Source organism: Scyliorhinus canicula, chromosome 15, assembly GCF_902713615.1.
Source record: "Scyliorhinus canicula chromosome 15, sScyCan1.1, whole genome shotgun sequence".
Classification (NCBI taxonomy): Eukaryota; Metazoa; Chordata; class Chondrichthyes; order Carcharhiniformes; family Scyliorhinidae; genus Scyliorhinus; species Scyliorhinus canicula.
In genome coordinates, this window is record NC_052160.1 from 134,135,336 (window position 1) to 134,160,518 (window position 25,183).

General features: G+C 50.5%; 1 protein-coding gene across 1 annotated transcript in view; it reads right to left on the minus strand.

Annotated features, from left to right (window-relative positions):
- The window catches only part of nfasca (neurofascin homolog (chicken) a), a 245,789-nt gene that overhangs the window by 115,387 nt on the left and 105,219 nt on the right, over positions 1 to 25,183 (minus strand). The window contains exons 5-9 of the mRNA XM_038819461.1: positions 13,240 to 13,424; positions 12,718 to 12,735; positions 8,131 to 8,236; positions 4,374 to 4,570; positions 1,713 to 1,835 (exon numbers count right to left, since the gene is read on the minus strand). Coding sequence (XP_038675389.1) covers positions 1,713 to 1,835; positions 4,374 to 4,570; positions 8,131 to 8,236; positions 12,718 to 12,735; positions 13,240 to 13,333 — 538 coding nt within the window. The 5' untranslated portion in view covers positions 13,334 to 13,424. The remainder of the gene's footprint in view (positions 1 to 1,712; positions 1,836 to 4,373; positions 4,571 to 8,130; positions 8,237 to 12,717; positions 12,736 to 13,239; positions 13,425 to 25,183) is intronic.

The window sequence follows — 25,183 nt, forward strand, 5'->3', positions numbered from 1 at the left end:
GATTAGGCCTGGGTGTGGACTCAGAGCTAAAGTAAACTGAGAAGCTGCCGGAAGCTGAGCTGGGATAAGCATGGGTACAGACATTTTGTGATTGTGGCGTGTAAAGGCCCTTCCTGTTTATTCCCTAATTCCCCTTTCTTTTATTTTGCCGTTATCATTTTTGATCCATGGGTGATTAATGGACATGTGTCTTTAAGTCAAGCAACACAGAGAATGAGAAATTCAGGAGTTACAGGAGCGAACACTCGTTTGAACAGGAGCTTCAGACATTTTAGCACTGGAGAGATGGGGTGGGACTCGGTTTGATTGATTGGCTGGGGGCCAATGAATTGGCCCGAAAGGTTGTGTTCTGCCCGGTAACAGGTGGTGATTGGACCCTGTCCCAGTGGAATGATTTTCAGAGTCCCAAGGAGCTCAGTTTGACTTCTGGAAGAACAGAGACAAGGGGCTGGATTCTCCGCCCTACTGCACCACATTTCTGTTTCATCCCGCCGGCGGGATTCTCCGTTATGCCTGCTGGTCAATGGGGTTTCCCATTGTGGGGCAGCCCCAATCCATCTGGAAACCCTCGGGCTGCCGGCAAAATGGAGCATTCCGCCGGCGAAGAATCCAGCCCAGGGAATTTCTCTCTCCCCTCCGGATTTTCTCCAAAAGGCTGAGTGTGCTGTATTTCTGGAACTGCAGTGAACCTGAATGAATGAGTCGCCAGGCTGTTAACAACGACCAGGACCCTCTCTCTCTTTCCCCAGAAAGGCCTGAATGAATCTACAGTAAAACCTTGGTCTGAAATTAGAGTTTGAGGAGGAGTAAGGTGCTGGAAACAACCATCTTAAGCAAAGTCTCTTTTTCCCTTTTACTCATGTTTTATTTTACCCCTTTCCTCCCCCCTCTGTGTTTGTCTGTCCTGTGTGTTTGTAGAGGGTTGGGGGGAAGGTCAAGCAGGGAATTAGGAATTAGACCAGTTAACCACTTGTATCTGCTGCCTATTTCATTACAGTTCTTGTTATTAATAAAAAGTAATTGTGTTCACATTTACAAACCTAGTTACTGTAATTATTGGGCAGCCAAGGGCCAAAGACTTTGGGTACTTGCCCCAGAATGGTTGATTAATTCACTTGTGTTGTGACTCTGGGTCAAGTGGGGCGGGAATTGACCGCGCGCTAGTCCAGAGTGTCGTGACAAGTGATATTGCAAAACGCTGTAAATAAAACTGTTGCACGCTTAGATACTAGTGAAATTCCTCAGAGATATATAAAATATACAACAGGAGTGGCAGTCAAAGAGAGTGCTCTTTCGGAGTGTTGCTGAATGGACCCCTCCTGTACTGTAGGGGTTTCTAAGATTCTGTGTAAAGATAGCAAAAGGAAAGCTGGGTAAAAATGATCTTTGCCATTAGCGTCAAATACAATCGTAGTGAATTGGCAGCAAATATTGTGTCACTGTTAACGGAGGTCAAGGTTGGTATGGTGTGGAATGAGGTCGGGGATTCGGTACCAGCACCGTTCGGACTACAGGCAATGATCACCTCTAAAGTGGCAAAAGAGGAAAGGAGAAGGAGACAAGAGAGGTGAAGAAAGGTGCCCTGACCCGCCACACTCTGAATACACAATAAACTAAAGCTACATCTACCATCCTGATGATTTCAGGGATCCCTGCATGAACAAATAGTTAACAGGATATAAAAGCCCAAGGATCAATTTGGTCGGACTTACAGCTGTCCATCCAGAAGATGACCGGAGAGGGGAGACCAGCCGGGGGTTGGCAGGGTAGAATCACCGGTGCTCCTTCCTGAACCACAAAGGGCTCCAGGACCTCCTTCCTCCACAGGGGGGCCTCTGGGTGTCACAGAGAGAGTCAGCCATAACATATAACAGGAAACTTAGATACATCCCAGCAAGAGACAAATAGCAACACATTTGAACAAACTGGACTCCTCTGCTACCATTCAGCCACCTTGAGGTCGAGGTAGATGTCCATGGAAGTGACAGAAAGTAGGACAGAATGCAGTAAAAGGGAAAAAGAGAAAAATTCGAACAACGTTTAAGAAATCTATAACTTGAGGCAGGAGGGATATCACTAAAAACAGAAAATGCTGGATATATTGCATGGCCGATAGAAGGGAGGAATCGGGTTAATGAGCTGGGGTTAATGGGGATGTTACCCATTGGCCCCCCTCCCTTGCCTGGTTTTGGGAAGGCCCACCACATTAAAGGCACTGAACTGGGTAATGGTGGGCCTTCCCTCAGATCGAGAACCCTGGGGGGGGGGGCGCCTAACTCCAACCCACTGAGAGCTGCCGACCAATCAGAGGCTGAAGGATCTACGGCACGGCAGCACCACCAGGGAGGCGGTGGCTGCAGCTGGTACTACACACACGCGAGGTCTTGGACTTGGCTGGACTCCAGGACACAGGGGAAGATGGCAGAGTGAGTGAGGGGGTGGGGTGGGGGAGGTTAGGTTTACTCTCATTGCCCCGCCCCTCCCCAATGGCGGTTCACCTGATTAGGTGTGGAGTGCCTTTGAATGAGGGACAGCAACCCCCCCACCCCCCCCCCCCCCCCCCCACCCCACACACACGTTTTCCTCACATTGTGAGGCACCAGCCTGCTGCTAGGTCACCACCAGCAGCATCGAGCGACGCCCACTTCAATGTCTGAAAGGGGGGTTGGGGCAGTTAGGCCGTCCACAGGCTTTCCCAGCCTGGAGGCGAGATGGAGGAGGGGGCCCCCCATATTCCATCCTCCCACCTGATTAAGTGCCCCTGCGCCACCAATGGCTATCAAATTTCACCCAATCATTCAGGCCAATTACCTTTCAACAGACCTGGGAAAAAGTTAGAAATGCAATAGGTAACAGCAATTCCAGCGCTTTCTGTCTTTATGTCAGATGTTCTGCATTCATGAAAATTCAGGGCTCCCTCTCGTGGTAGTTGCTAAGGAACCTTGACCAAAAATATGTGTCAGAATGGAGTTTCGAGGGGATTTTTAATAAAGAAAACAAAACACTTGCCTTTCATTTTTTTTTTAATTTAGTGCATCCAAATCATTTTTTCCAATTAAGGGGCAATTTAGCGTGGCCAATCCACCCACCTTGCACATTTTTGTGTCGTGGGGGCGAAACCCAGGCAAACACGGGGAGAATGTGCAAACTCCACACGGACAGTGACCCAGGGCTGGGATCGAACCTGGGACCTCGGCGCCGTGAGGCAGCAGTGCCAACCACTGTGCCACCGTGCTGCCCAACGCTTGCCTTTCTACAGTGTCCTTTATGATCCCCGGTTCTGCTAAAGGGTTTGCAGTCAACGAAGGACGTTTGAAGTGTGGTCACTGCAGAAATGTAGGAAGTTCAGCATCAAATGTGGGCACAGCAAGCTCCCACAACCCGCAATGTGATAACGACCGGCTCATCTGTTTGTGTTAGGTTGATTGAGGAATTAAATATTGGCCTGGACACTGGGCTGGCACCAGGGGTAACTTGCCTACTCTATTTTCAAATAATGCCGTGGGATCATTTACTGAAAGCAGGAAACGTGGGACAGGTTCGGGGAGAGAGTGGCAGAGAGAAAGGCTCTTCGCCTGGGGAATGGAAGAAGGGAGAAGGGACCTGTGGCCCAGTCAGAGGACTGAAGAGCACAGGCTGGAGTCGGCCGTGGAGATCAGTCGGGGATTAGTTGACGAGGCCGGTGATTTACGATTTGGGTCTGGGGGTCCAATGAAGAATTGGGGTAATGGGCGAGACCTTTAGACATTGGACTCCACAGCGATTTGGGTTATCCAGTCTCTCACACAGAAACACAACCTGGTCTCATTCAATCGCCAGGAGCCGTCAGGATCATTTTGATTTGTGCTCAGGTTGTGGGCGGTCGCTGGTAAAGCCACCGCTTATGACCCATCCCCAGAGCAGCTCCCCAGACCAATTCAGAGGGCAAGTTAAGAGTCAACCACATTAGTGTGGGTCTGGAGTCACATGTAGGACAGACCAGGTAAGGAGGGCAGATTCCCTTCCCGAAAGTGCATTTGTGAACCAGATGAGATTTCAACAGCAGTCCAGTCATTTCATGGCCACTATGACTTCTGCTGTGGTGGGATTTGAACCCCTGTCACCAGATCATTAGCCTGAACCGTGGATCACTAGTCCAGTGGCATTACCACTGTTCCACCATCTCCTCTTACTGTGAAATCATTTTTTTCAACTGATTCCAAATCGTCAAATTCCCACAGTGGAATTTGAATTCATTTTCTATGCATGAGTGGACCAGGCCTCTGGATTATGAGTCCAGTAACACAACCAACCCTCTGGTGACACTCGCTACACAAACGGCAGTGACTATTTTGAACTGTAACCCAAATAGAACAGATTCAGTCATGTCTTACTGGAGACTCGGAGGACTATTTTATGGGAGAGTGCAGTCCCATGGTCATTTCTGGCTGAGCACTGATACTCCCCCTCATAATCCTCCGCTCGGCCACTGTAACGAAAGTCCATCGTGAGGGTCCCCGAACGTGATCTCATCGATACTCTGGAATCTTTGGCAACGTTGAAGAACTTTCCATTGCGGGTCCACGAGAAGCTGCGGAGACATAGTCAGCCCATTGGTTCGTGTTCCAATATCTAACAAAGATATCTGGGACAAACACTATTTCCACAAGTCTATTTGGAATAATACTCATCTGTGTCCTTCCAAACTTAACCACACTGGTAACCTTTCTGAGATTTCATTCTGAATAGCAAAATAGGGATTCTTTTGATCGACCTTATCCAGATAGTGACACATTTTTGGACACTCTTAGAAAACGATGGTGGATGATATTAAACAGGTTAAGTGAGTAGGCAAAGATCATGGCTGGGATTCTCCGTTTCAGGCACTTTGTTCTCACGCCGTCATGAACACTGTGGCTTTTTACGCCAGAAAGATTGGCATCAAAAGGCCACAGATTCACACCCTGCGGGGGGGGGGCTAGCCAGGACCCGTCATGAAACTCACAGCTCCAGCTGTAGATAGGGGCCCGCACACTTTCGGGTCAGAGGATGCACATGCGCATGGCGGCGGCCGCGCCGTGCTCCATGGCGGACTCAGACCGCGGAACTGGACCGTGTAAATAGTGCCCCCGATCAGCCGCGTAACCGACCCGGACCGCCAGCCCAAAAATAGCCCGGTCCCGTATGAAGCCCCCCCCCCCCCCCCCCCTCCCCCGATCGGCCTGCCCCCGACTATGGCAGCTGTGGACTGAGTCCGCAGCCGCCACCTGAGTATCCCGAGCGGCTGGGACCGCGTTACATCCACGGCGTCGGGACGTCAGCCAGTCGGGGGCAGAGAATAGCGGAGCGGGCCTCTGGCAATGGCCGCAGGTAGAGGGTACGTGGCGTGGCGTACTCTCTGAGTACGCTGCTTTTCGGGGGCTGGAGAATCGAGGAACCTGCGCCAGTTCCATGCCCGGAAATGGATTATCCGCCCCTATGCCGCACGCGATTTTGGCGTCAGGGTGCGGAGAATCCAGCCCCTGGTAAATGGAGTACAATGTGGGAAAATGTGAAATTCTCCATTTTGGCAGGAGGAATAAAAAAGAAGCTTGTGATCCAAATGGTGAGCGAGTGCAGAGCTCTGAGGTGCAGAGGGATCTGGGCGTCCTAGTGCATGAATCACAAAAGGCTAGTGTCATAATATACACATCAGTATATAATGGTGCAGACACACACTGACTGACACACTGCAAAGCCAATCAACACACACAACACCGCAGCCAATCACCAGTTAGGGCACACTCACTATAAAGCCAGAGTTTTCCCGCTCATTCGGGATGCAGCCTCTGAGAAGGACAGAGCTTACAGCTTGTAGCACAGATCTTCACCATGTGCTGATAGTCTAGACTGGTCAGGATAGGCATAGGTCTTCAGTTTAATCTAACATAGTGTCGACCCACAGTGAAAGTATGTTCAACAGTTCCGAGCTCAATAAAATGGTGTTGTATTATTACAAGTGTTGGTAGCCTGTCTATGTTACTGCTAAGATAAACGCAGTCTCCACAGATCCAGAGTACCCAACACATCAGCTAGTATACAGGTACAGCGAGTAATTAGGAAAGTTAATCGCATGTAATCATTTATTGTGAGGGGAATTGAATGCCAAATAGGGAGGTTATGCTTCAGTTCTACAGTGCACTAGCAGGACCACATTTGACGAGGCTTGAGGGGCTGAATGGCCTACTCCGGCTGTTTGGTCGTATGTTCGTAACCATCAGCCTATTCTGCTTAGGTCTGCAGAGTGGGACTTGCACCCGCAATCTTTTTGACTCGGAATGAGAGTGCTGTTTACTGAGCTAAGGTAGGCCTGGGGTTTAAAGGTTTGCACAAAAACATTAAAAAGGCCAAAAAGGCAGCGCATTGAAGCAGATCAAACAACTGGCACGCCCTCCCTTTTAGTTTCAGACATCCAGTCTGCAGAACGAAGAACTAAAATCCGCAGACAAAATAAATGCTGCAAACTCAGCCATTTTGCTTGACATTTGGATCCAGGCATTAACCTGACACAAGCAGTAACTTTGTGACAGGGTTACAATAACCAGGATTCAATCACAAAGAAGATCAGGATCCGATCTCTATGGAAAGGCAGCAGGAATGTATCTGGATTAAAACATCCATCGCCTGCCCAACTTGGGACTACGCAGCGAACGGGACTTCCAAATCGATTGAAAGACACAGCAGCCGAACTAAAGCAAACCACGACTCAAGAATCTTTCTAAGGTTCCAGAGAAGGTGAGATGGGACAGAGTCACACCAAACATGATTACAATACAACAGGGAAGAGGGACTTCAGTTGACGTGAAGCCACGAGAGGAGTTGTAATTGTTCTCCTTGGAGGATGGAAGACTAAGGAAAGATTTTTCCACCAGAAATTTAGAGTACCCGATTTTTTCCCCCCCCAATTAAGGGGCAATTTAGCGTGGCCAATTCACCTAACCTGCACATCTTTGGGTGGTGGGGGCGAGATACACACAGACACGGGGAGAATGTGCAAACTCCACACGGACAGTGACCCGGGGCTGGGATCGAACCCGGGTCCTCAGCGCCGTGAGGCAGCAGTGCTAACCACTGCGCCACCATGCTGCCCAGGTTAAGGAAAGATTTAATAGAAGTATTAAGAATGGTTAAATTATTATAATCAAAAAGGAATATCTGTGCCATTAGCAGAAACTGTTGCTTCACCGCACCAGGGTCCCAGGTTCGATTCCCGGTTTGGGTCACTATCTGTGCGCAGTCTGCATGTTCTCCCCGTGTCTGCGTGGGTTTCCTCCGGGTGCTCCGATTTCTTCCCACAAGTCCCGAAAGACATGCTGTTAGGTGAATTGGACATTCCGAATTCTCCCTCAGTGTACCCGAACAGGCGTTGGAGTGTGGCGACTAGGGGATTTTCATAGTTACTTCACTGCAGTGTTAACGTAAGTCTACTTGTGACAATAATGAAGATTATTAAATTATTAAGGGTCATTAATCAGAGGATACAAAAGAGTGAGATTGGGTAAATGGGCTGATGGTTTACGCAGCAATGTTTTCTGATCTGGAATTCATTGCTCGAAACAATGCTGAAAGCAGATTAAACAATAACCCACAAAAGGCAATTGGATAAATACTTGAAAGGTAAATGATTTTTCAGGGGGAAGAGCAGGAGAGCGAGACAAGATTGACAGGTTTCCCCAAGAGCCAGTACAAGTTCAATGGGCTGAATGGCCTTCTCTGCAGTATCATTCGACGATACATTTATTCGCGGTCAATTTCCTCTCGAATTCCCGTTCTCCAGAGCTGGCACTAAGGCCGAGATTTAGCGGAAACCCTGTTCACAATGGTAGCAGAGTGGAGGTTCTCCTGAGGAAACTTTCCTCCATTGACAAATATGATTGAACATCGTCAACGCGAGATTATCCCTGTTATGGACTTTGTGCCACTGTAGTATTTGGTTCCGTACAGCAGAGGTCGCTAATGCTACATTGCTCACAAGTGGCCACTAGTGAGAGATACCATGCACTGCAGGCTGTCGAGCATTTCCCCCAGTTCTGTGCTCAGCCCCTCTCTTTGTGGTCCTGGGTGATAATGCACCCCCTCCCATCACTGTAACCGTGAAGAAAGAATACGTACGCAGGAGTTGGGTTCCCCTTCCCTTCGCAGTAGATAACTACGTTATCCCGCGGGTCTACGATGTAATCTTTTGGAGACTGTTTGGTGATGGTTGGAGGCTGGGCCACTGCAAAAAATAAATTAAAGCAAGAAGTAATGAGGATCATGAACATATTTTGAATAGCAGCACAGACAGTCAGAACAGCAGCGTAATCGTCTTTCTCATCCCGCAACACCCAGCTCTTTGGTCAACTTTCTAAGTTGAAATGGTGACGCTCTGTCCTACGGAGATCTTGTAGAGCAGTGGGTCGCACCCCTGTGGTTGAGTCAGAAAGTCTGGTTTCAAATTGTGGGCAGCACGGTAGCACCAGTGGTTAGCACTGTGGCTTCACAGCGCCAGGGTCCCAGGTTCGATTCCCCGCTGGGTCACTGTCTGTGCAGAGTCTGCACGTTCTCCCCGTGTCTGCGTGGGTTTCCTCCGGTTTCCTCCCACAGTCCAAAGACGTGCAGGTTAGGTGGATTGGCCATGATAAATTGCCCTTAGTGACCAAGAAAGGTTAGGAGGGGTCATTGGGCTACGGGGATAGGATGGAAGTGAGGGCTTAAGTTGGTCGGTGCAGACTCGATGGGCTGAATGACCTCCGTCTGCACTGTATGTTCTAAATCCCATCCCAGGACTTGATGGCCAAGGAAGGTGCGTTTATTACGCGGTCAAAGAGGCTGAGTATCAACTAGCAAAATCCTTTCAGCGCACACCAATGGCAGACAGTAAGAGTGGGAGAGAATCCTGGTCAGTCATGCTTGCTGTGGTGCCCATTGAGCTGTAACCCTCTGGAGACAGACCAGCGACCTGGTCTGGAAAACTGTTCTCAACTGCACAAAACCTACAGGTTGGGAGCAACCACCATTCCCCCTGAGTCTCGCAGATTATGACCCTGTCCCCCCCCCCCCCCCCCTCCCCCCCCTTACCCCACAAGGAGGCGAGGAGCTGAGATTGATCACGGTTGAGTTCTGTACAAAGTCGGCCAAGTATGGGACTGACAGACAGACCTGGCTGGGATCTGATGCATATTGTAAATACTTTTAAGTTACAACAGACCAAAATTGCTTTTTACTAAACTCAGTCTGGACTCCTTGTGGCCTCCAAAACAAACCCGAGATATGGGGACAGATGAAAGTCTGCCGTATGTACCAGGAGTTCCTGGAATAGAAACAACAACACTGTGTCCTGTTCCAACCATGTTTCAGATTAAGCTTTGTGACTCCTCGTTATCCTCCTGCCGGGCTTTAAGAATTGCCTGGCACGCCGGTTAGCAGAGTTGGCTTGAGCGCAATGAAGACAATGGCGTGAGTTCAATCCCTGTACCTTCCGTGGTCATTCACAGAGAGCGTCCTCCTTGCCTGGCTGCTCACATAATGTGGGATAATGCTCCTCAAACGGTATGGTCACCTGTCACTTTCTAACAGAGAGAAATGCTGGTGAGCCCTCATGGACTGTGGGCTAATTACCTGTGTTTTTGCTCACCATCACTGATCCCTGGTGAAATGTCTATGGCCAGTAATTCCTGCCCGAAGTTAATGGACCTCTGACTGGCGTTGGGTAAGAGCAAGGGCAGGTTGGTCTTCAATCTCGAACATTGGCAACCCTGACTGCACACGTTCGCACATTTAGAAATGCTCACTTGGGTGAGCCTGCGGCCACTGGAGCAATATCCTAGCCAGGGTAGGCACCTTCAGGCCAAGAGGAGAGGATAACGGAGGGACGGAAATGGTGAGGGAGGGGAGAGGATACAGGAGGCTGAAGAAAATGAGGGAGAGGAGAATTCGGGGGTGGACAGTATGGCAAGAGACGTGGGAAGGCGAGAGTATAAAGAGAAGCGAGGAGGACAAGTTAACATTCGACCTCCACCTCCTCAAACTGAGTTTCGAACAGAAATAAAACAAGGAGTAACGATACCAATTCCAAGAGAAATGCAGTCAGCCCTTGTACGTGTAGCTGTGCAGGGAGATAGATCCTGAGGCTGGATTTACAAAATTGTACGTTGAGCCCTGTATTAGATCTGACACACATTCCAAGCAGACATAACAGCACGGGGGCCCTGATATCGGACAGACGAGACGAGCAGAAGGGAAAAGGAGATCCAGGTCATTGTGCAGACGAATCCAGTAACTTTGCGTGCGAGAACGGGGACCCAGCTGCTGACAGGCAGATGGATGGAATAACAGAGTGACGGGGGGGGGACGGACCCAGGTGACAGACACTGCACAGCAGACAGCCCAATGTAAACCAGGCCTTTAAAGATCACACTAAAGCCTGACAGAGGTGCTAATGGCAGACAAGGAAATGCAGACAAGGTGGATCAAACAGCCTGGGTCAGATTAAACACTTGAGGGGGTAGGGTGGGAGGGGCTGTTATGGGGGGAGAGAGTTAGATCCTCACTGAGCTCAAAGAATTACAAGCGGCGCCTTCTGTGCTTCAACATCATGCAGTCAGCAAATGACCCAATTTTGCCTTTGCCGCAATAAAACAAACCTTTAAATCGTTAATATTGCATGCAGATGATGCACCAGTGCAGGTGACACCAACTGGAAGCCCCTCCATGCGGCTAAAAAATGATAACAAGGCAGCAATCTTGCTGGGAGATGTCGTCCTATAAATGACGCCGTGGCCCGATACTCGTGTCCTTCAGTGTTGGCCCCACCAAGATACGCACGGTCAGGGTGTTGGCATGTCTCTTCTCAGTGGTCTTCAAGGTTGGTGTCAGCCACGGGCTGTGGTTATCACTCTCCCCTCTGTGTCAGACGGCTGTCTCTTCAAGCCCTACCCCAGAAACTTGAGTGCAAAAAATAAATAAATCTAGATTTATACTCCAGTACGGTACCGAGGGAGTGATACATTGTCAGAGGTGCTGTCTTTTGGATAAGGGTTAAACTGAGGCCTCGTGTGCCTTTTCAGGTGGATGTAAAATATCCCGTGGCCACTATTCCTGATGAGAGGAGAGGAGTTCTACCTGTTCTGGTCAATATATATCCCTCAGGTAGCATCACGAAAAAGGTTTCTTGGATCAGTATGTTTGTGGAATCTTGCTGTGCACAGAATGGGCTGTTGTGTTTCCTTGATGACAACAGTGACTGCACTTCTAATTGGCAGTAAAGTATTTAAGAACATCCTGAAGTTGTGAAAGTAGCTACAAAAATGCAAGTCTTCGTTATCTTCTTACTGGGGTTGGATAGTGGCAATCCCATTGTTAAGTAAGAATAAAGTTCTAGAGCAGGAGTACAGCTTTGGTTTGGACTATTACAGCTTCCAAATCAACCAGGATTTTCTTCACCCACATTAGAATTGCATACGATATATGCATTCGGTCCAATTAGTCTGTACTGCTGTCTATGTTCCACACGAGTCCCCTCCCATTTTATCTGAAAGGCGTCGATAGAATGGACGTGGAGATGTTTCCACTTGTAGGAAAAACTAGAACCCAAGAACATAGCCTCAGACAGAAGGGACGATCCTTTAAAACAGAGATGAGAAGGAATTTCTTCAGCCAGAGGGTGACGAATCTGTGGAATTCTTTGCCGCAGAAGGCTGTGGAGGCCAAATCACTGAGTGTCTTTAAGACAGAGATAGATAGGTTCTTGATCAATAAGGGGATCAGGGGTTATGGGGAGAAGGCAGGAGAATGGGGATGAGAAAAATATCAGCCATGATTGAATGGCGGAGCAGACTCGATGGACCAAATGGCCTAATTCTGCTCCTATACCTTATGGTCTGCCCTGTCTCAGCCTTTCAGTATAATTTTCTATTCCTTTCTCTCTCGTACCCGTCTATTTTTCTTTCTGAAAAGCACTGTGGTATGGCCCACTGCACATTTGGCCACACGTTCTAACCGTTCTCTAAGTCGAGAAATTGCTGCTTATTTGAGAATTGGATTTTATTAGATGATGGCAAACTTACGTGACAACAATAAAAATGTTTGACCTCCGAGGGGAAAAGAGAAGTAGAATAGCAGGAGTTACAAGCAGCTTCTGGTTTTACAGTGCATGGGGAAGGGGGAAGAGGAGACGGAAGGAAGGTGGGAGAGTGTTGAAGGGGATGTTCAGGGGAGCACTGATCAGAGTATCAGTAAGATAGGGACAGTGACATGACTGATTACAGTAGAGATAGAAACTAAAGGCAAGAGTGGGGAGAGGGGTCTCTGGTTTATAATCATAGACAGGAATGGACAATCTGTGTTGGTGAGTCATGTTGGACGTCATTCTGCAGACGTGTGGTTGTCTCGGAAAGTTAATTCCTTGCACCACGCCCAAAGAGGCATTCTTCATGTCCAGCCGAAGCAACGTACCTGCAAGTCACTCAAATGTTGATCACCGTGAAGATTTTGCCTGGGGGTTTGGGCTGATCCTAACTCTGAGACCCACATTCCCCCAGCCCTCCCCAGGACATTTCAGAGTCTTCTGGAGCCAAAATCAGCCGCACTACATCTGTGTCGCGCCGTCTGTCTCAAACCCAACCGCTCACTTTTGGATTGGGCCGAAGACAGGACAGCGAGTGTCCTCAACAAGACAGACTATAGTTACACACATAACGAGAAACCGTGACAACTTACACTCTCTCTGAAGGCTTGCTTTTATCCCATTGTTGGCATATTGAGGAAACATAGGAGATGAGGAAATAAACAGGTTAGTGAAAGAGACAAGAGTTATGACTATGTCTACATCGAGGCGCTCTGCTTATTAATACACTGCTTATTAATATTCTCTTCATATTAATATACATTGTTTGTTAATGAAACCTGTTTATTAACGCACAGCCTGTTCAGATCCCTTGTTAATATTATCTGCATATTACGCACTTATTAACACACACTAATTATTACAAACATTATTAATATAAACTATGTTGTTAACATGCCCTGATAATTAAAACACACTGATTATTAACTTCTCATTAATATAAACGCGTGTTAGCATATGTTGATTATTAAGGCACGCTGATTATTGATATAAACCGGGAGTTGATCCGGGTGAGAAATTAGTCAGTGTTGTTATCTCATGCTCATCCTAAGGTTCCTCTCGCTACAGTCACATTCACCCCTACAATGACACACTCGCTGACTTGGAACACTTACGGTCGAGAGGGACTTCGATGGATGCAATCAGATGGCACAGTGACAAGATGCACACCAATCCAGTGTGCAGAAAGATCCTCTCCCTTAGTAGCATTTCCAGCTGTTAAATACTCCCCAAGTGCAGACCAAATCCAGTTGTGCTCTGGTTTGAGTACTCTCTCTCTCGCTCTCTCTCTCTCTCTCACCTGTTGGCAAACAATTAGCAGGAGTTACAAGCAGCAAAAAAACTTGAACAAAAGTCACAAAATGATTCATTCCCGTTGTGGAAATCATTCAACAAATAGTGTGTTATAACCCAAATGCGAGGCACGGGACCGGACCATTTGGGCTCTCTGTGACTCTCTGGGAATTCACGCCACCCCGCTGAAGGGGCGGAGCTCCCTCATTAGCGGGGAAGAAACCAGGACATAAAAACCGCGGCTCGGGTGTGGATTGGTCGCAGGAGTTCCTCCAGGGAGTGCTGGTCTATCGAGTTTTGTTCTACATTCAATGAAGCTTTGTTTTATCTACGCTCCCATGTGGTTGCTTCCTTGGATCCAACACTGGCGATGAGGATGGAATGTCCAACCGGCGACGGGGTTGCTCGACACGTGTTTGGCACGTTTTCTCTTCAGTTACCGCACCGCCGGAGTAGCACTGGCAGAGCTATTCATGGGTTGTCGACTCCGGACCCGTCTCAGTCTCGTGCCACCCGACATCAGCAGGAAGATCCGCCGCGGACAGGACAGGCTAGAGCAAGGCCCTGGCGGAGGTGCGTCACCTTGGCATTTCACAACGGGGGACACAGTCAATGTACGAAACGCCAGTGATGGCCAATATGGGTCCCTGGCACCATTGTCCAACAGACAGGGCCGGCATCGTACCGTGTTCGCGGTGCAGGACCGGGAGTCAAACAGACACTTGGACTATCTCGGCAGCCGAGCATCCGCATTCACTGACACCCTTTTGGAGTGCCCAGCGTAGCCCTCGGGCAGGCCACTGCCACCCCGTCACCATCCAATGGGGTTTTCTATGTCGAGATGCTGATGACCCAGGCTCCGAGATGGCGATGCTGCTGCCGGATGATGCCGGATGGTGCCGGGGACGGTGGTCTGGGCCGCAGCCACCGGGGTTTGTGCCATCGAGGCACTCAACCCGAAAGGGACGACAGTCTCCTGACTGTTACTGCCCTCCTGCCCTGCACCCACAACACCTCAACGGCAGCCTCAAAAAAATACAGAGGTCCTTTTTGGCAGGTGCATCTTGGGATTTGCGGGGTAGGTGGAGATTGGGGAGGTTATAACTATACGGCAGCAATGGGACCGGGGGGGAGATTGGGGAGGTTATAACTATACGGCAGCATTGGGACCGGGGGGGGATTGGGGAGGTTATAACTATACGGCAGCATTGGGACCGGGGGGGGATTGGGGAGGTTATAACTATACGGCAGCATTGGGACCGGGGGGGGATTGGGGAGGTTATAACTATACGGCAGCATTGGGACCGGGGGGGGGAGATTGGGGAGGTTATAACTATACAGCAGCATTGGGACCGGGGGGGGAGATTGGGGAGGTTATAACTATACAGCAGCAATGGGACCGGGGGGAGATTGGGGAGGTTATAACTATACAGCAGCAATGGGACCGGGGAGAGATTGGGGAGGTTATAACTATACAGCAGCAATGGGACCGGGGGGGAGATTGGGGAGGTTATAACTATACAGCAGCAATGGGACCGGGGGGGGAGATTGGGGAGGTTATAACTATACAGCAGCATTGGGACCGGGGGGAGATTGGGGAGGTTATAACTATACGGCAGCATTGGGACCGGGGGGAGATTGGGGAGGTTATAACTATACAGCAGCAATGGGACCGGGGGGAGATTGGGGAGGTTATAACTATACAGCAGCATTGGGACCGGGGGGGGAGATTGGGGAGGTTATAACTATACGGCAGCATTGGGACCGGGGGGAGATTGCGGAGGTTATAACTATACAGCAGCATTGGGACCGGGGGGAGATTGGGGAGGTTATAACTATACAGCAGCAATGGGACCGGGGGGAGATTGGGGAGGTTATAACTATACAGCAGCATTGGGACCGGGGGGAGATTGCGGAGGTTATAACTATACAGCAGCATTGGGACCGGGGGGAGATTGGGGAGGTTATAACTATACGGCAGCAATGGGACCGGGGGGAGATTGGGGAGGTTATAACTATACGGCAGCATTGGGACCGGGGGGAGATTGGGGAGGTTATAACTATACGGCAGCAATGGGACCGGGGGGAGATTGGGGAGGTTATAACTATACGGCAGCATTGGGACCGGGGGGGAGATTGGGGAGGTTATAACTATACGGCAGCATTGGGACCGGGGGGAGATTGGGGAGGTTATAACTATACAGCAGCATTGGGACCGGGGGGAGATTGGGGAGGTTATAACTATACAGCAGCAATGGGACCGGGGGGAGATTGGGGAGGTTATAACTATACGGCAGCAATGGGACCGGGGGGGAGATTGGGGAGGTTATAACTATACGGCAGCATTGGGACCGGGGGGAGATTGGGGAGGTTATAACTATACAGCAGCATTGGGACCGGGGGGGAGATTGGGGAGGTTATAACTATACAGCAGCAATGGGACCGGGGGGAGATTGGGGAGGTTATAACTATACAGCAGCAATGGGACCGGGGGGAGATTGGGGAGGTTATAACTATACAGCAGCAATGGGACCGGGGAGAGATTGGGGAGGTTATAACTATACAGCAGCAATGGGACCGGGGGGAGATTGGGGAGGTTATAACTATACGGCAGCATTGGGACCGGGGGGGGAGATTGGGGAGGTTATAACTATACGGCAGCATTGGGACCGGGGGGAGATTGTGGAGGTTATAACTATACAGCAGCATTGGGACCGGGGGGAGATTGTGGAGGTTATAACTATACAGCAGCAATGGGACCGGGGGGAGATTGGGGAGGTTATAACTATACAGCAGCAATGGGACCGGGGGGAGATTGGGGAGGTTATAACTATACAGCAGCATTGGGACCGGGGGGGAGATTGGGGAGGTTATAACTATACAGCAGCATTGGGACCGGGGGGAGATTGGGGAGGTTATAACTATACAGCAGCAATGGGACCGGGGGGGAGATTGGGGAGGTTATAACTATACAGCAGCAATGGGACCGGGGGGGAGATTGGGGAGGTTATAACTATACAGCAGCAATGGGACCGGGGGGGAGATTGGGGAGGTTATAACTATACAGCAGCAATGGGACCGGGGGGAGATTGGGGAGGTTATAACTATACAGCAGCATTGGGACCGGGGGGGAGATTGGGGAGGTTATAACTATACGGCAGCAATGGGACCGGGGGGAGATTGGGGAAGTTATAACTATACGGCAGCATTGGGACCGGGGGGAGATTGGGGAGGTTATAACTATACAGCAGCATTGGGACCGGGGGGGGGGGAGATTGGGGAGGTTATAACTATACAGCAGCAATGGGACCGGGGGGAGATTGGGGAGGTTATAACTATACAGCAGCATTGGGACCGGGGGGGAGATTGGGGAGGTTATAACTATACGGCAGCAATGGGACCGGGGGGAGATTGGGGAGGTTATAACTATACAGCAGCAATGGGACCGGGGGGAGATTGGGGAGGTTATAACTATACAGCAGCATTGGGACCGGGGGGGGGGGAGATTGGGGAGGTTATAACTATACAGCAGCAATGGGACCGGGGGGAGATTGGGGAGGTTATAACTATACAGCAGCAATGGGACCGGGGGGAGATTGGGGAGGTTATAACTATACAGCAGCATTGGGACTGGGCCGATTAGGCTCCCTGTGACTCCCGAGGAATACACGCTACACTGCTGAGGGGGCGAAGCTCCCTCGTAAGCGGGTAACAAACCTGGACATAAAAACCCCAGCCCGAGTGTGGGCCGGTCACGGCAGTCCCGCCGGGGAGTGGTGGTGTATACAGCTTCGTTCTACACTCAATATGGTGTAGATATCCCATCTGGTCGCTTCCTTGGATCCAACATAAAGATAACTGAATGATTCCCCCCCCCCCCATAAAACCTTCAATCCATAACTTAAAGTTGCCCTGAGAACAATAACATTCAGCGAGAGTAATGACATAGTTGTGGTGAATGACAGTCCGTGTTATTCTCACTTATTATATATGATGTACTGTGTCTGTGTAAGCTCGGTATACGAGCAGTTGTGCGGCTCTGCCCCTAGGGGGAGATGAGGAGTTTGTACTGGGCTCCGCCCATGGCTCCTCCCACTAACCGGAAGTATACAGCCTGGCAGTCTGAGCCTGCCTGCCAGTTCATCTCGGCACAGGCAGGCTCCGTTGTAAAATCATTAAAACCACTGTTCACTTCCAACTACGTGTCGTGTGAATTGATGGTCACATCAATAGTACAAGGTCCCGAGGTGATAGACAGGGGTATAATCAGACAGAAGATGACTCTGAGACATTAGGAGAGGTTGTCAATATCTGGGTCATAGTGGTAAGTTTAAGGAGAGCCTTAAAGGAGGGAGAGGCTTAGGCAGAGAACTCTGGGGCTGGGGAGAGGAGGGGGGTGTGCTAACCGACTGAAGGTATGGTGACCACTGGTGGAAATAAGCAAGTAGGACGTGTGTATCAGGTCAGAATGAGAGGATTGTAGATTTCTCAAGGAGAGGTTCCACTCAGGGGCAGCCAAGAATGGGCAAAAAAAACGTGGCCTTGACTCCATTGCTCAGAGGACAAGTAAAAGGAAGATACGTTGAAATCATTGAAAAGTCAGATGTAATGAGAGTAAATCACAGATATCAGGGGGCAATCTCCTTTGCTAAAAGAAGGAGAAATTACGGATTATTCAAGACAAAATTAAATGGAAGCTATTCAAAGTGCAGCTTTATGCTAAAGTTGTCATGCGTGTGACGATCAATAGCTCCGATGGCCTTTAATTATCTTTGACTTTTCCATATCTCCTTTCGACCTGGTCCACGATTAATGCAGCTCGCAGAATCGCAGTGTCTGGGGAGCCAATCCTCAGCTAATCCATGAGCCAGGTGCTACGATCATTAATTCTATGAATAGATTGACCCTTGACCTGTGGCTCTTGTGACCTCTTTTGCAGAAAAGGTCGCAGCCTGGGCTTTTGTTGCCTCATTTTCTCCCCCCCGCCCCCTTTCCTTCCTCTATTATCGTTAGTGCACAGCATGACCCACCACCCTCAATACAAAACACAGCCAGATGGAAGCGAGGCAAGCAGGTGCCTCAGGGTCCACGTTTGTACATTGTGAGAGGCTTAAAACACTCGAGAAAGACTCAGGTCGGTACCTCACAGAATTATAGAATCCCGACAGGGCAGAAGACAACCATTCGGCCCATTGAGTCTGCACTGACCCTTCGAAAGACCACCCTACCTAGGCCTAATCCCCACCCTATTCCTGCAACTCCACCCTAAGGGGTAATTTTAGCATGGCCAATCTATCTAACCTGCACATGTGAGAGGAAATCGGAGCAGGCAGAATGGACAAACACCACACACGCCCGAGGTCGGAACTGAGTTTGGGTCCCTGGTACTGTGAAATGAAAATCGCTTATTGTCACGAGTAGGCTTCAATTAAGTTACTGTGAAAAGCCCCTAGTCGCCACATTCCGGCGCCTGTCCGGGGAGGCTGGTACGGGAATCGAACCGTGCTGCTGGCCTGCTTGGTCTGCTTTCAAAGCCAGCGATTTAGCTGAGTGAGCTAAACCAGCCTGTGAGGCAGCAATGCTAACCACTGTGCCACGGTGCCGCCCCACCTAGGTGACCTTGCAGCCCAGTGACAGCTGAGACCCCTGCATACCAGGGCTTGAAGTTTTGATAAAGACTTACAATACTTGGGAAATGGATAGCTTAGATATCGACAATTTTGTGTTAATGGAGCTCAATGCCAAGCATCAGCTCTGGCTCCTTGACTGTATTCTTGCCTTGGAGTCAGATGGTTGTGGGTTCAAGTCCCTCTCCAGGACTTACGTGTGTCATATAGGGCAACAGAGCAGTGCAGCATTGATGGGGTGCTGCACTGTTAGAGCTGATGGCTGGGATTCTCTGCTGGCGGGATGCTCTGTTTTCCCAGCGCCCGGGGCTTTCCCGATGGCTTATGGCTGCCAAACAATGGGAAACCCCATTGACCAGCTGGCGTAACGGAGAATCCCGCCGGCCGGTCGGGGCTGAAATGTGGCGCGGCGGGGCGGAGGATCCAGCCCGATGTCTTTTGGTTGAGACGTTAAACCAAGGGTCCAGCGGCCCTCTCAGGTGATTGTAAAAGTTCCTGGGCTTGATTTTCCGGTCATCGACGGTGAAATCACGTTCGGCGATCGGCCGGAGAATCCGAGTTCCCCACCAAATCGTTGCCTGAGGCTCTGCTCCCGACTGACCGACTTCCCGACGGCGTGGGGCACGTGAGGTCTCACCCGTTGGGAACTCAGCATGGCGGCTGCCGACTCAATCCAGCGCCGCCACAGTCGGCGGAGGCCAATCCGCGGGCAGGGGGGGGGGCAGGCCGAAGGGTTGGACTATTCCGCGGGCCGGGTCCGCGAGTGGCCGCCGCCATGTTGCACAATGTGGGCGCTGCAGGCCGCCGCCGTGTGCGCGCGCGGCCACGGACCCAGCAATCCTCCGAGGTGCATCGGCAGCTGGAGCTGCCGTTCTGCTAGCCCCCGGCAACATGTGGAATCGGTGGCCGTTTTGTGCCATTTTGTCTGGTGTATAACGCCACCGTTCCCACGCCGGCGTGGGGACATAGCGCCAGAATCGGAGAATCCAGCTCCATGTATCCCCATGTCGAGGAACAGTGGTGGAGTTCTCCGCCGTGTCGTTATCAATATTTATCATCCTTCACATTAATCCCACCGGGGTTTTCCTCATCCCTCCCCTAATTCAAATTGAATTTGCTTCAACTTTCCTACATTACAAAAGTGATAATACTTTAAGTAGTTCATCACCTGTTAAAGGTTTCAGGATGCCCTGCATTTAATGGAGAGCTGAATAAGTAGATGAGGGAGAAGGGGATAGAGGGTTATGAGGAAGGATAGGAGATAACCCATGTGCAATGATGTACCATCAATTGTACGCGAGGCGAGTGATTTACCAAAGTCTGGCTTTAATTGACTAGAACACAGCTCTGCGATCGTCTACAATGGAAAGGGACGATCGTCAGTCGTCTGACCATTTATACCTCGTTAATAGAGGCGTGGTTAACTCAGCCTCTCGGCCAATCGGTCGAGAGGCACATGACCGACCAGGGCCAATGGTAAGCCGACGTTCTGGCCCAATGGCAGACGAGTATGCAGATCATATCACCACATGCAACATGGACAGCAGCACAAGCTGGTTGAGCTGAATGATCTCTTATTGTGCTGTGTATTGTATGAAGTTGTGAAAAGCACTATAGAAATCTAAATCCCTCTTCCTCGATCACTGAATAAGTTTATATTTGCCAAAACTGTCGGAATCGATCAAACGAAGAGATGTTGGTGGGATATAAATGCTGTTGTTTAGTAGCTGCATTAAAAAGTGTCCTTGTTGGTGCAGCATCGCACCTATTGTAATACAACAGCTGATTCGTGCACAGTAAAATCCCACAAACAACAGCGTGATCTGAATGTGTGCCACCCACCACTGGCCCCCGGTGCTAAATGTACTGAAACAGTCTCAGTTCGAGGGCAGGGTTGCGTCCTTGAAAATAAATTAAATTGGTGGGAAATGAGTTGAGGCATTTGAAATCACTGCGAGCTAAAAATAACCGGAGCTCTGGTCAGCTGATTGTAGCCTCAGCTGGGGGCTCAATCCTCCACGAATGGTTGGAGGGGGTGAGAGCAGCAGAGGTTGTTGCTGAGAGAGAATGAAGCTGGCCCCAGCTGCCTGTGAGGTGCTACAGACTGAATTAAACATTCAAGTCCTCGCGGAATGGGGAACAAATGCAACATCAGTTTAACCCTTTACCTGCTGCATCCCACAGGCACAGAAATCACAAAAAGCTGGTGGACTCTGTTGACACAATCGTATTAAACACGGCGACAGCGATTGGTAATCTGGGGCGTGTGGTGATATGCATCACTGTAAATACACAAGGGGTTAATGTAAGTACACGTAGACTAGCTAGACACTAGAGGGAGCACCAGAGACATGACACACAGACACTCAACCAATAGGTCAGTAAGATAGGACACGACCAATGGGCATTCACGATACACACAGAGGTGACACCACCACAGGGGGGGCATTACACCAACCCATATAAAGGACACAGCACACATGATCTTCCTCTTTCCAGTGGAGACACTCAGTGAGTACAGACACAGGGTTTATTCAATATCACACCCACCACGTGGATTGTAGCAGACTGGTTCGTCAGTCTGAGTAGCTATAGAAGGATTAACAATAGAAGCGAACCCGAGTAGGAGAATTGTAAACAGTTCAATAAACGTGTTGAAGTTATCCCCACGTCTGAACCTTCCTTTGTCAGAGTGAACATCAAGGAAGCAGCTTATGCTACGCCAAGAGCGTAACAAGACAGAGCGCTATCTACCAGCCACGACCCGCTGGAACTGGGGTGCGATGTGACCGTTAGATCATGGGAGGGGCCTCCCCGGGGATTCCCGACGGCAGGCACACCTCGCGAGACGTGAGATCTAACCAGATCTCGCGAGACGTCGCGATTTGGGTCCTGCCCACGATGGGTGGGACCCAGCCTCCCGCGGATAAGTCGGTTTGAGACCCCATTTAGCCGTGCTCGCGCCGGATGTCACGGCCACCCGGAATCTACCGGCCTCGCTGAGGAGACCCCAGCCGAGCACCGTTCAGTACTGGCTCCCTCAGATGGGTTCCTGGGGAGGGGGTCTCACGAGGCGATCAGAGGCCCCCGGGTGGCCGGCTTACGGGCAGGGTGGCAGCCTGGCACGGCTGGTGATACCCAATACCTTGTCACTGCCAGCCTGGTAGTGCCACCTGGGTGCCAGACTGGTACTGCCAAGAAGCCCAAGTGGCACTGCCAGGCTGTCAGGGGCACTGACAATGCCAGGCTGGCACTGCCAAGGTGCCTGGCTGGTATTCAGCCCGTACCAGGGCCCCGGGTGTGCCCTGCCCGTGTGAGGTGCGGTGCTGGGTTGCTTGATGACCCCGTTATAGGTGCGTTGGGGCATTTCGGGGAGGGGGGTCTGGGGGTTGCATAGGGGGTCGAGAGATTGGGACACCATTTAAAAATGGCGTCCCGATCTCTTCCTGCACTGAGGGCCTCCGCCCCCCCGGGAGCTCTCCAGTGCAGGAAATGATGCTCAGTGCGACCTTGGTGGGGGCATTGCCCACCGGGGCACTAAAAAGAAAAGCGGTGTCAGATAGCGGGATTGTTCACCGTGTGAGAAGTGCCAGGAACAAACTGGCTCATCCCACCCAGAACAGACTCAAGTTTTTTTTAGTTAGATCGCACCCATACACTAGGATTTTTTTAAGTTGAAGAAAACAGGAAATAGGAGAACTCTTCGTATAAATGCTAGCTGCTGGCCAAGCCAGGCCCTTTGGTGCAATGGGTAGTACCCTGTTTCGATATAATAGGAATAATCTTTTATTGTCACAAGTATGAAGTTACTGTGAAAAGCCCCTATGACCCAAAAGCTCTGTGATCGAGTCCCACTGCTGGACTTGATGGTCACATAAATGTGCGCGCATGGCCCAGTCAAACAGGCAGATTATAAACCTGTAAATCCTTCCGATGTGCCCATTGCAGGCAGTCGAGTGGGAGAGAATCATGTGGTAGCTGCAACACAACAGCTTCCCCACATTAAAAAAAAAATTTTTTTTTTAAGAGTACCCAATTATTTTTTCCAATTAAGGGGCAATTTAGCATGACCAATCCACCTAAATTGCACACCTTTGGGTTGTGGGGGTGAAACCCACGCAGACACGGGGAGAACGTGCAAAACTCCACACAGACAGTGACCCAGGGCCGGGATTCAAACCCGGGTCCTTAGCGCCGTAGGCAGCAATGCTAACCACTGTGCCACCATGCAGCCCAGCTGCCCCACATTAAAAGATTCCACGCATAGGTCCTTGCCTTGCCCTCTTAGCTTCGAGGGACTGCTAGCGAGAGAGAGAGAGGGAGAGCTGCTGATGAATACTGCTCCAACAATTAGAACTCACGTTAACTTGCACCGCCTCCAGTGATAATGGGCGTAATTCTCCGCACTCACGACGGGGCGGAGAATAGCGGGCGGCGTAAATTTTTACGGCCACGCTGGTCCGACGCCCTCCCGCTATTCTCCCCCCCCCCCACGCCTGCCTCCCGACATGAATCGCTGCCCGCCGTTTTTTTACGGCGAGCAGCGATTCACCCCTGGCCGATGGGCCGATTTCCAAGGCCTTTACGACCGTTTTTATGAACGTAAATCACACCTGGTCTGACCGTTCGTAAAAACGGCCGTAAAGTCCCGATCTGGGGAACCATGGCACCGATTGGCACGGCAGTACCACGGCCGTGCCAAGGGTGCCATGGGCCCGCGATCGGTGCCCACCGATCGCGGGCAGCGGGTACTTACCCCGCGCACTCCTTCTCCCTCCGCCGCCCCGCTGTATCCATTCGTGGGGCGGCTGAGGGGCATACCGGCCCGCGCATGCGCGGGTTTCACGCATATGCGTGATGACGTCATCCGCGCATACGCGGGTTGGAGTCGTCCAATCCGCGCATGCGCGGCTGACGTCATCTGACGCGTCAGCCGTTGCTAACTCTGGCTAGCGGGCTTAACAAAATTCTTTAAGCCCGCGATGCCGGAGTTCACGGTCGCGCGATACTAGCCCCGACCGGGGAGCTGAATCGGTTCCCGGTCGGGGGGGCGGAGGCTGGCGTCAAACCCGCCCGTTTTTGATGCCAGCTTCCCGAGTCTTCGTGACTCGGGAGAATCGCGCCCAATGTATCTGGAACTCACGGCCTGAAAGGGTAGCTGAGGCAGAGACTCTCAACTCTTCTAAAAGGTGCTGCATGGACAGATCCAGTGCTGTAACCTCCAGGACTATAGACCGATGCTGGAAAGTGGGATTATGATGAGTGGTTTGTTTTTGTAGCCGGCACACACATGATGGGGCAATTAGCCTCTTTCTGAGCAATAAACGTTCCATGATTTGGATCAGGCATTATCTCACTGAATCGGGGAACAGGCTCAGAGGGATGGGCTGGCTTCTTCCTTTTGTCCCTATCGTTCATCCTGTAGGTATGTGGTGCTGCAAGAACATGCGTCTTCTCAGGGGCAGTTAGGGATGGGCAATAAATGCCAGCCTTGCCCTTGGACGAATATTTAAAAGATCTGAAGGTAAAGGAGTCAAGACCTCAAGCCCAGGGGTGACTGGTTCTTGGCTGTAACCACTCACGCTGAAACTACTCCCTGATCCCAAAGATCATTGCTGAATTGGCACCAGAAGAGTTACGAGCACTGATGCCAAGCATCTGTTTTCATGCCAAGAGCACACGGGCTGTCGCAGCTGCAACTTCGGCTTCTGTGCCAATCCAAGAAGCCTGCACAGAAGGCCGGGCTGGGGGAAAATCTTCACACACATGCCTACCGTCTCCCCTGCCTGGGGAACTGTCTCTCAGGCAGCATTACTCTGCTCCTGTAGATATGTGTGCATACGGACACACACACACACACACACACTGTGGGTGTTGGATAGAGCCATGTGTACAAGCAAGCATGGAAACAGCTCCTGTCCTGAACCCTTCACTGTACATTCCTACAGAGTTCTTGTCGATAATAAATATGTATTTAAGACGGCAAAGATTTCATTAAGACCTCCAGATGGTATCCAGTGCCCTGCAAGACCACTGTTGACATTTTAACAGCAATAAGAACAACTTTTGTTCTTAATATATTGCCTTAATATAAGTGCATTTAATATATTGAAACATCTAAAGGTGCTTCACGGGAGTT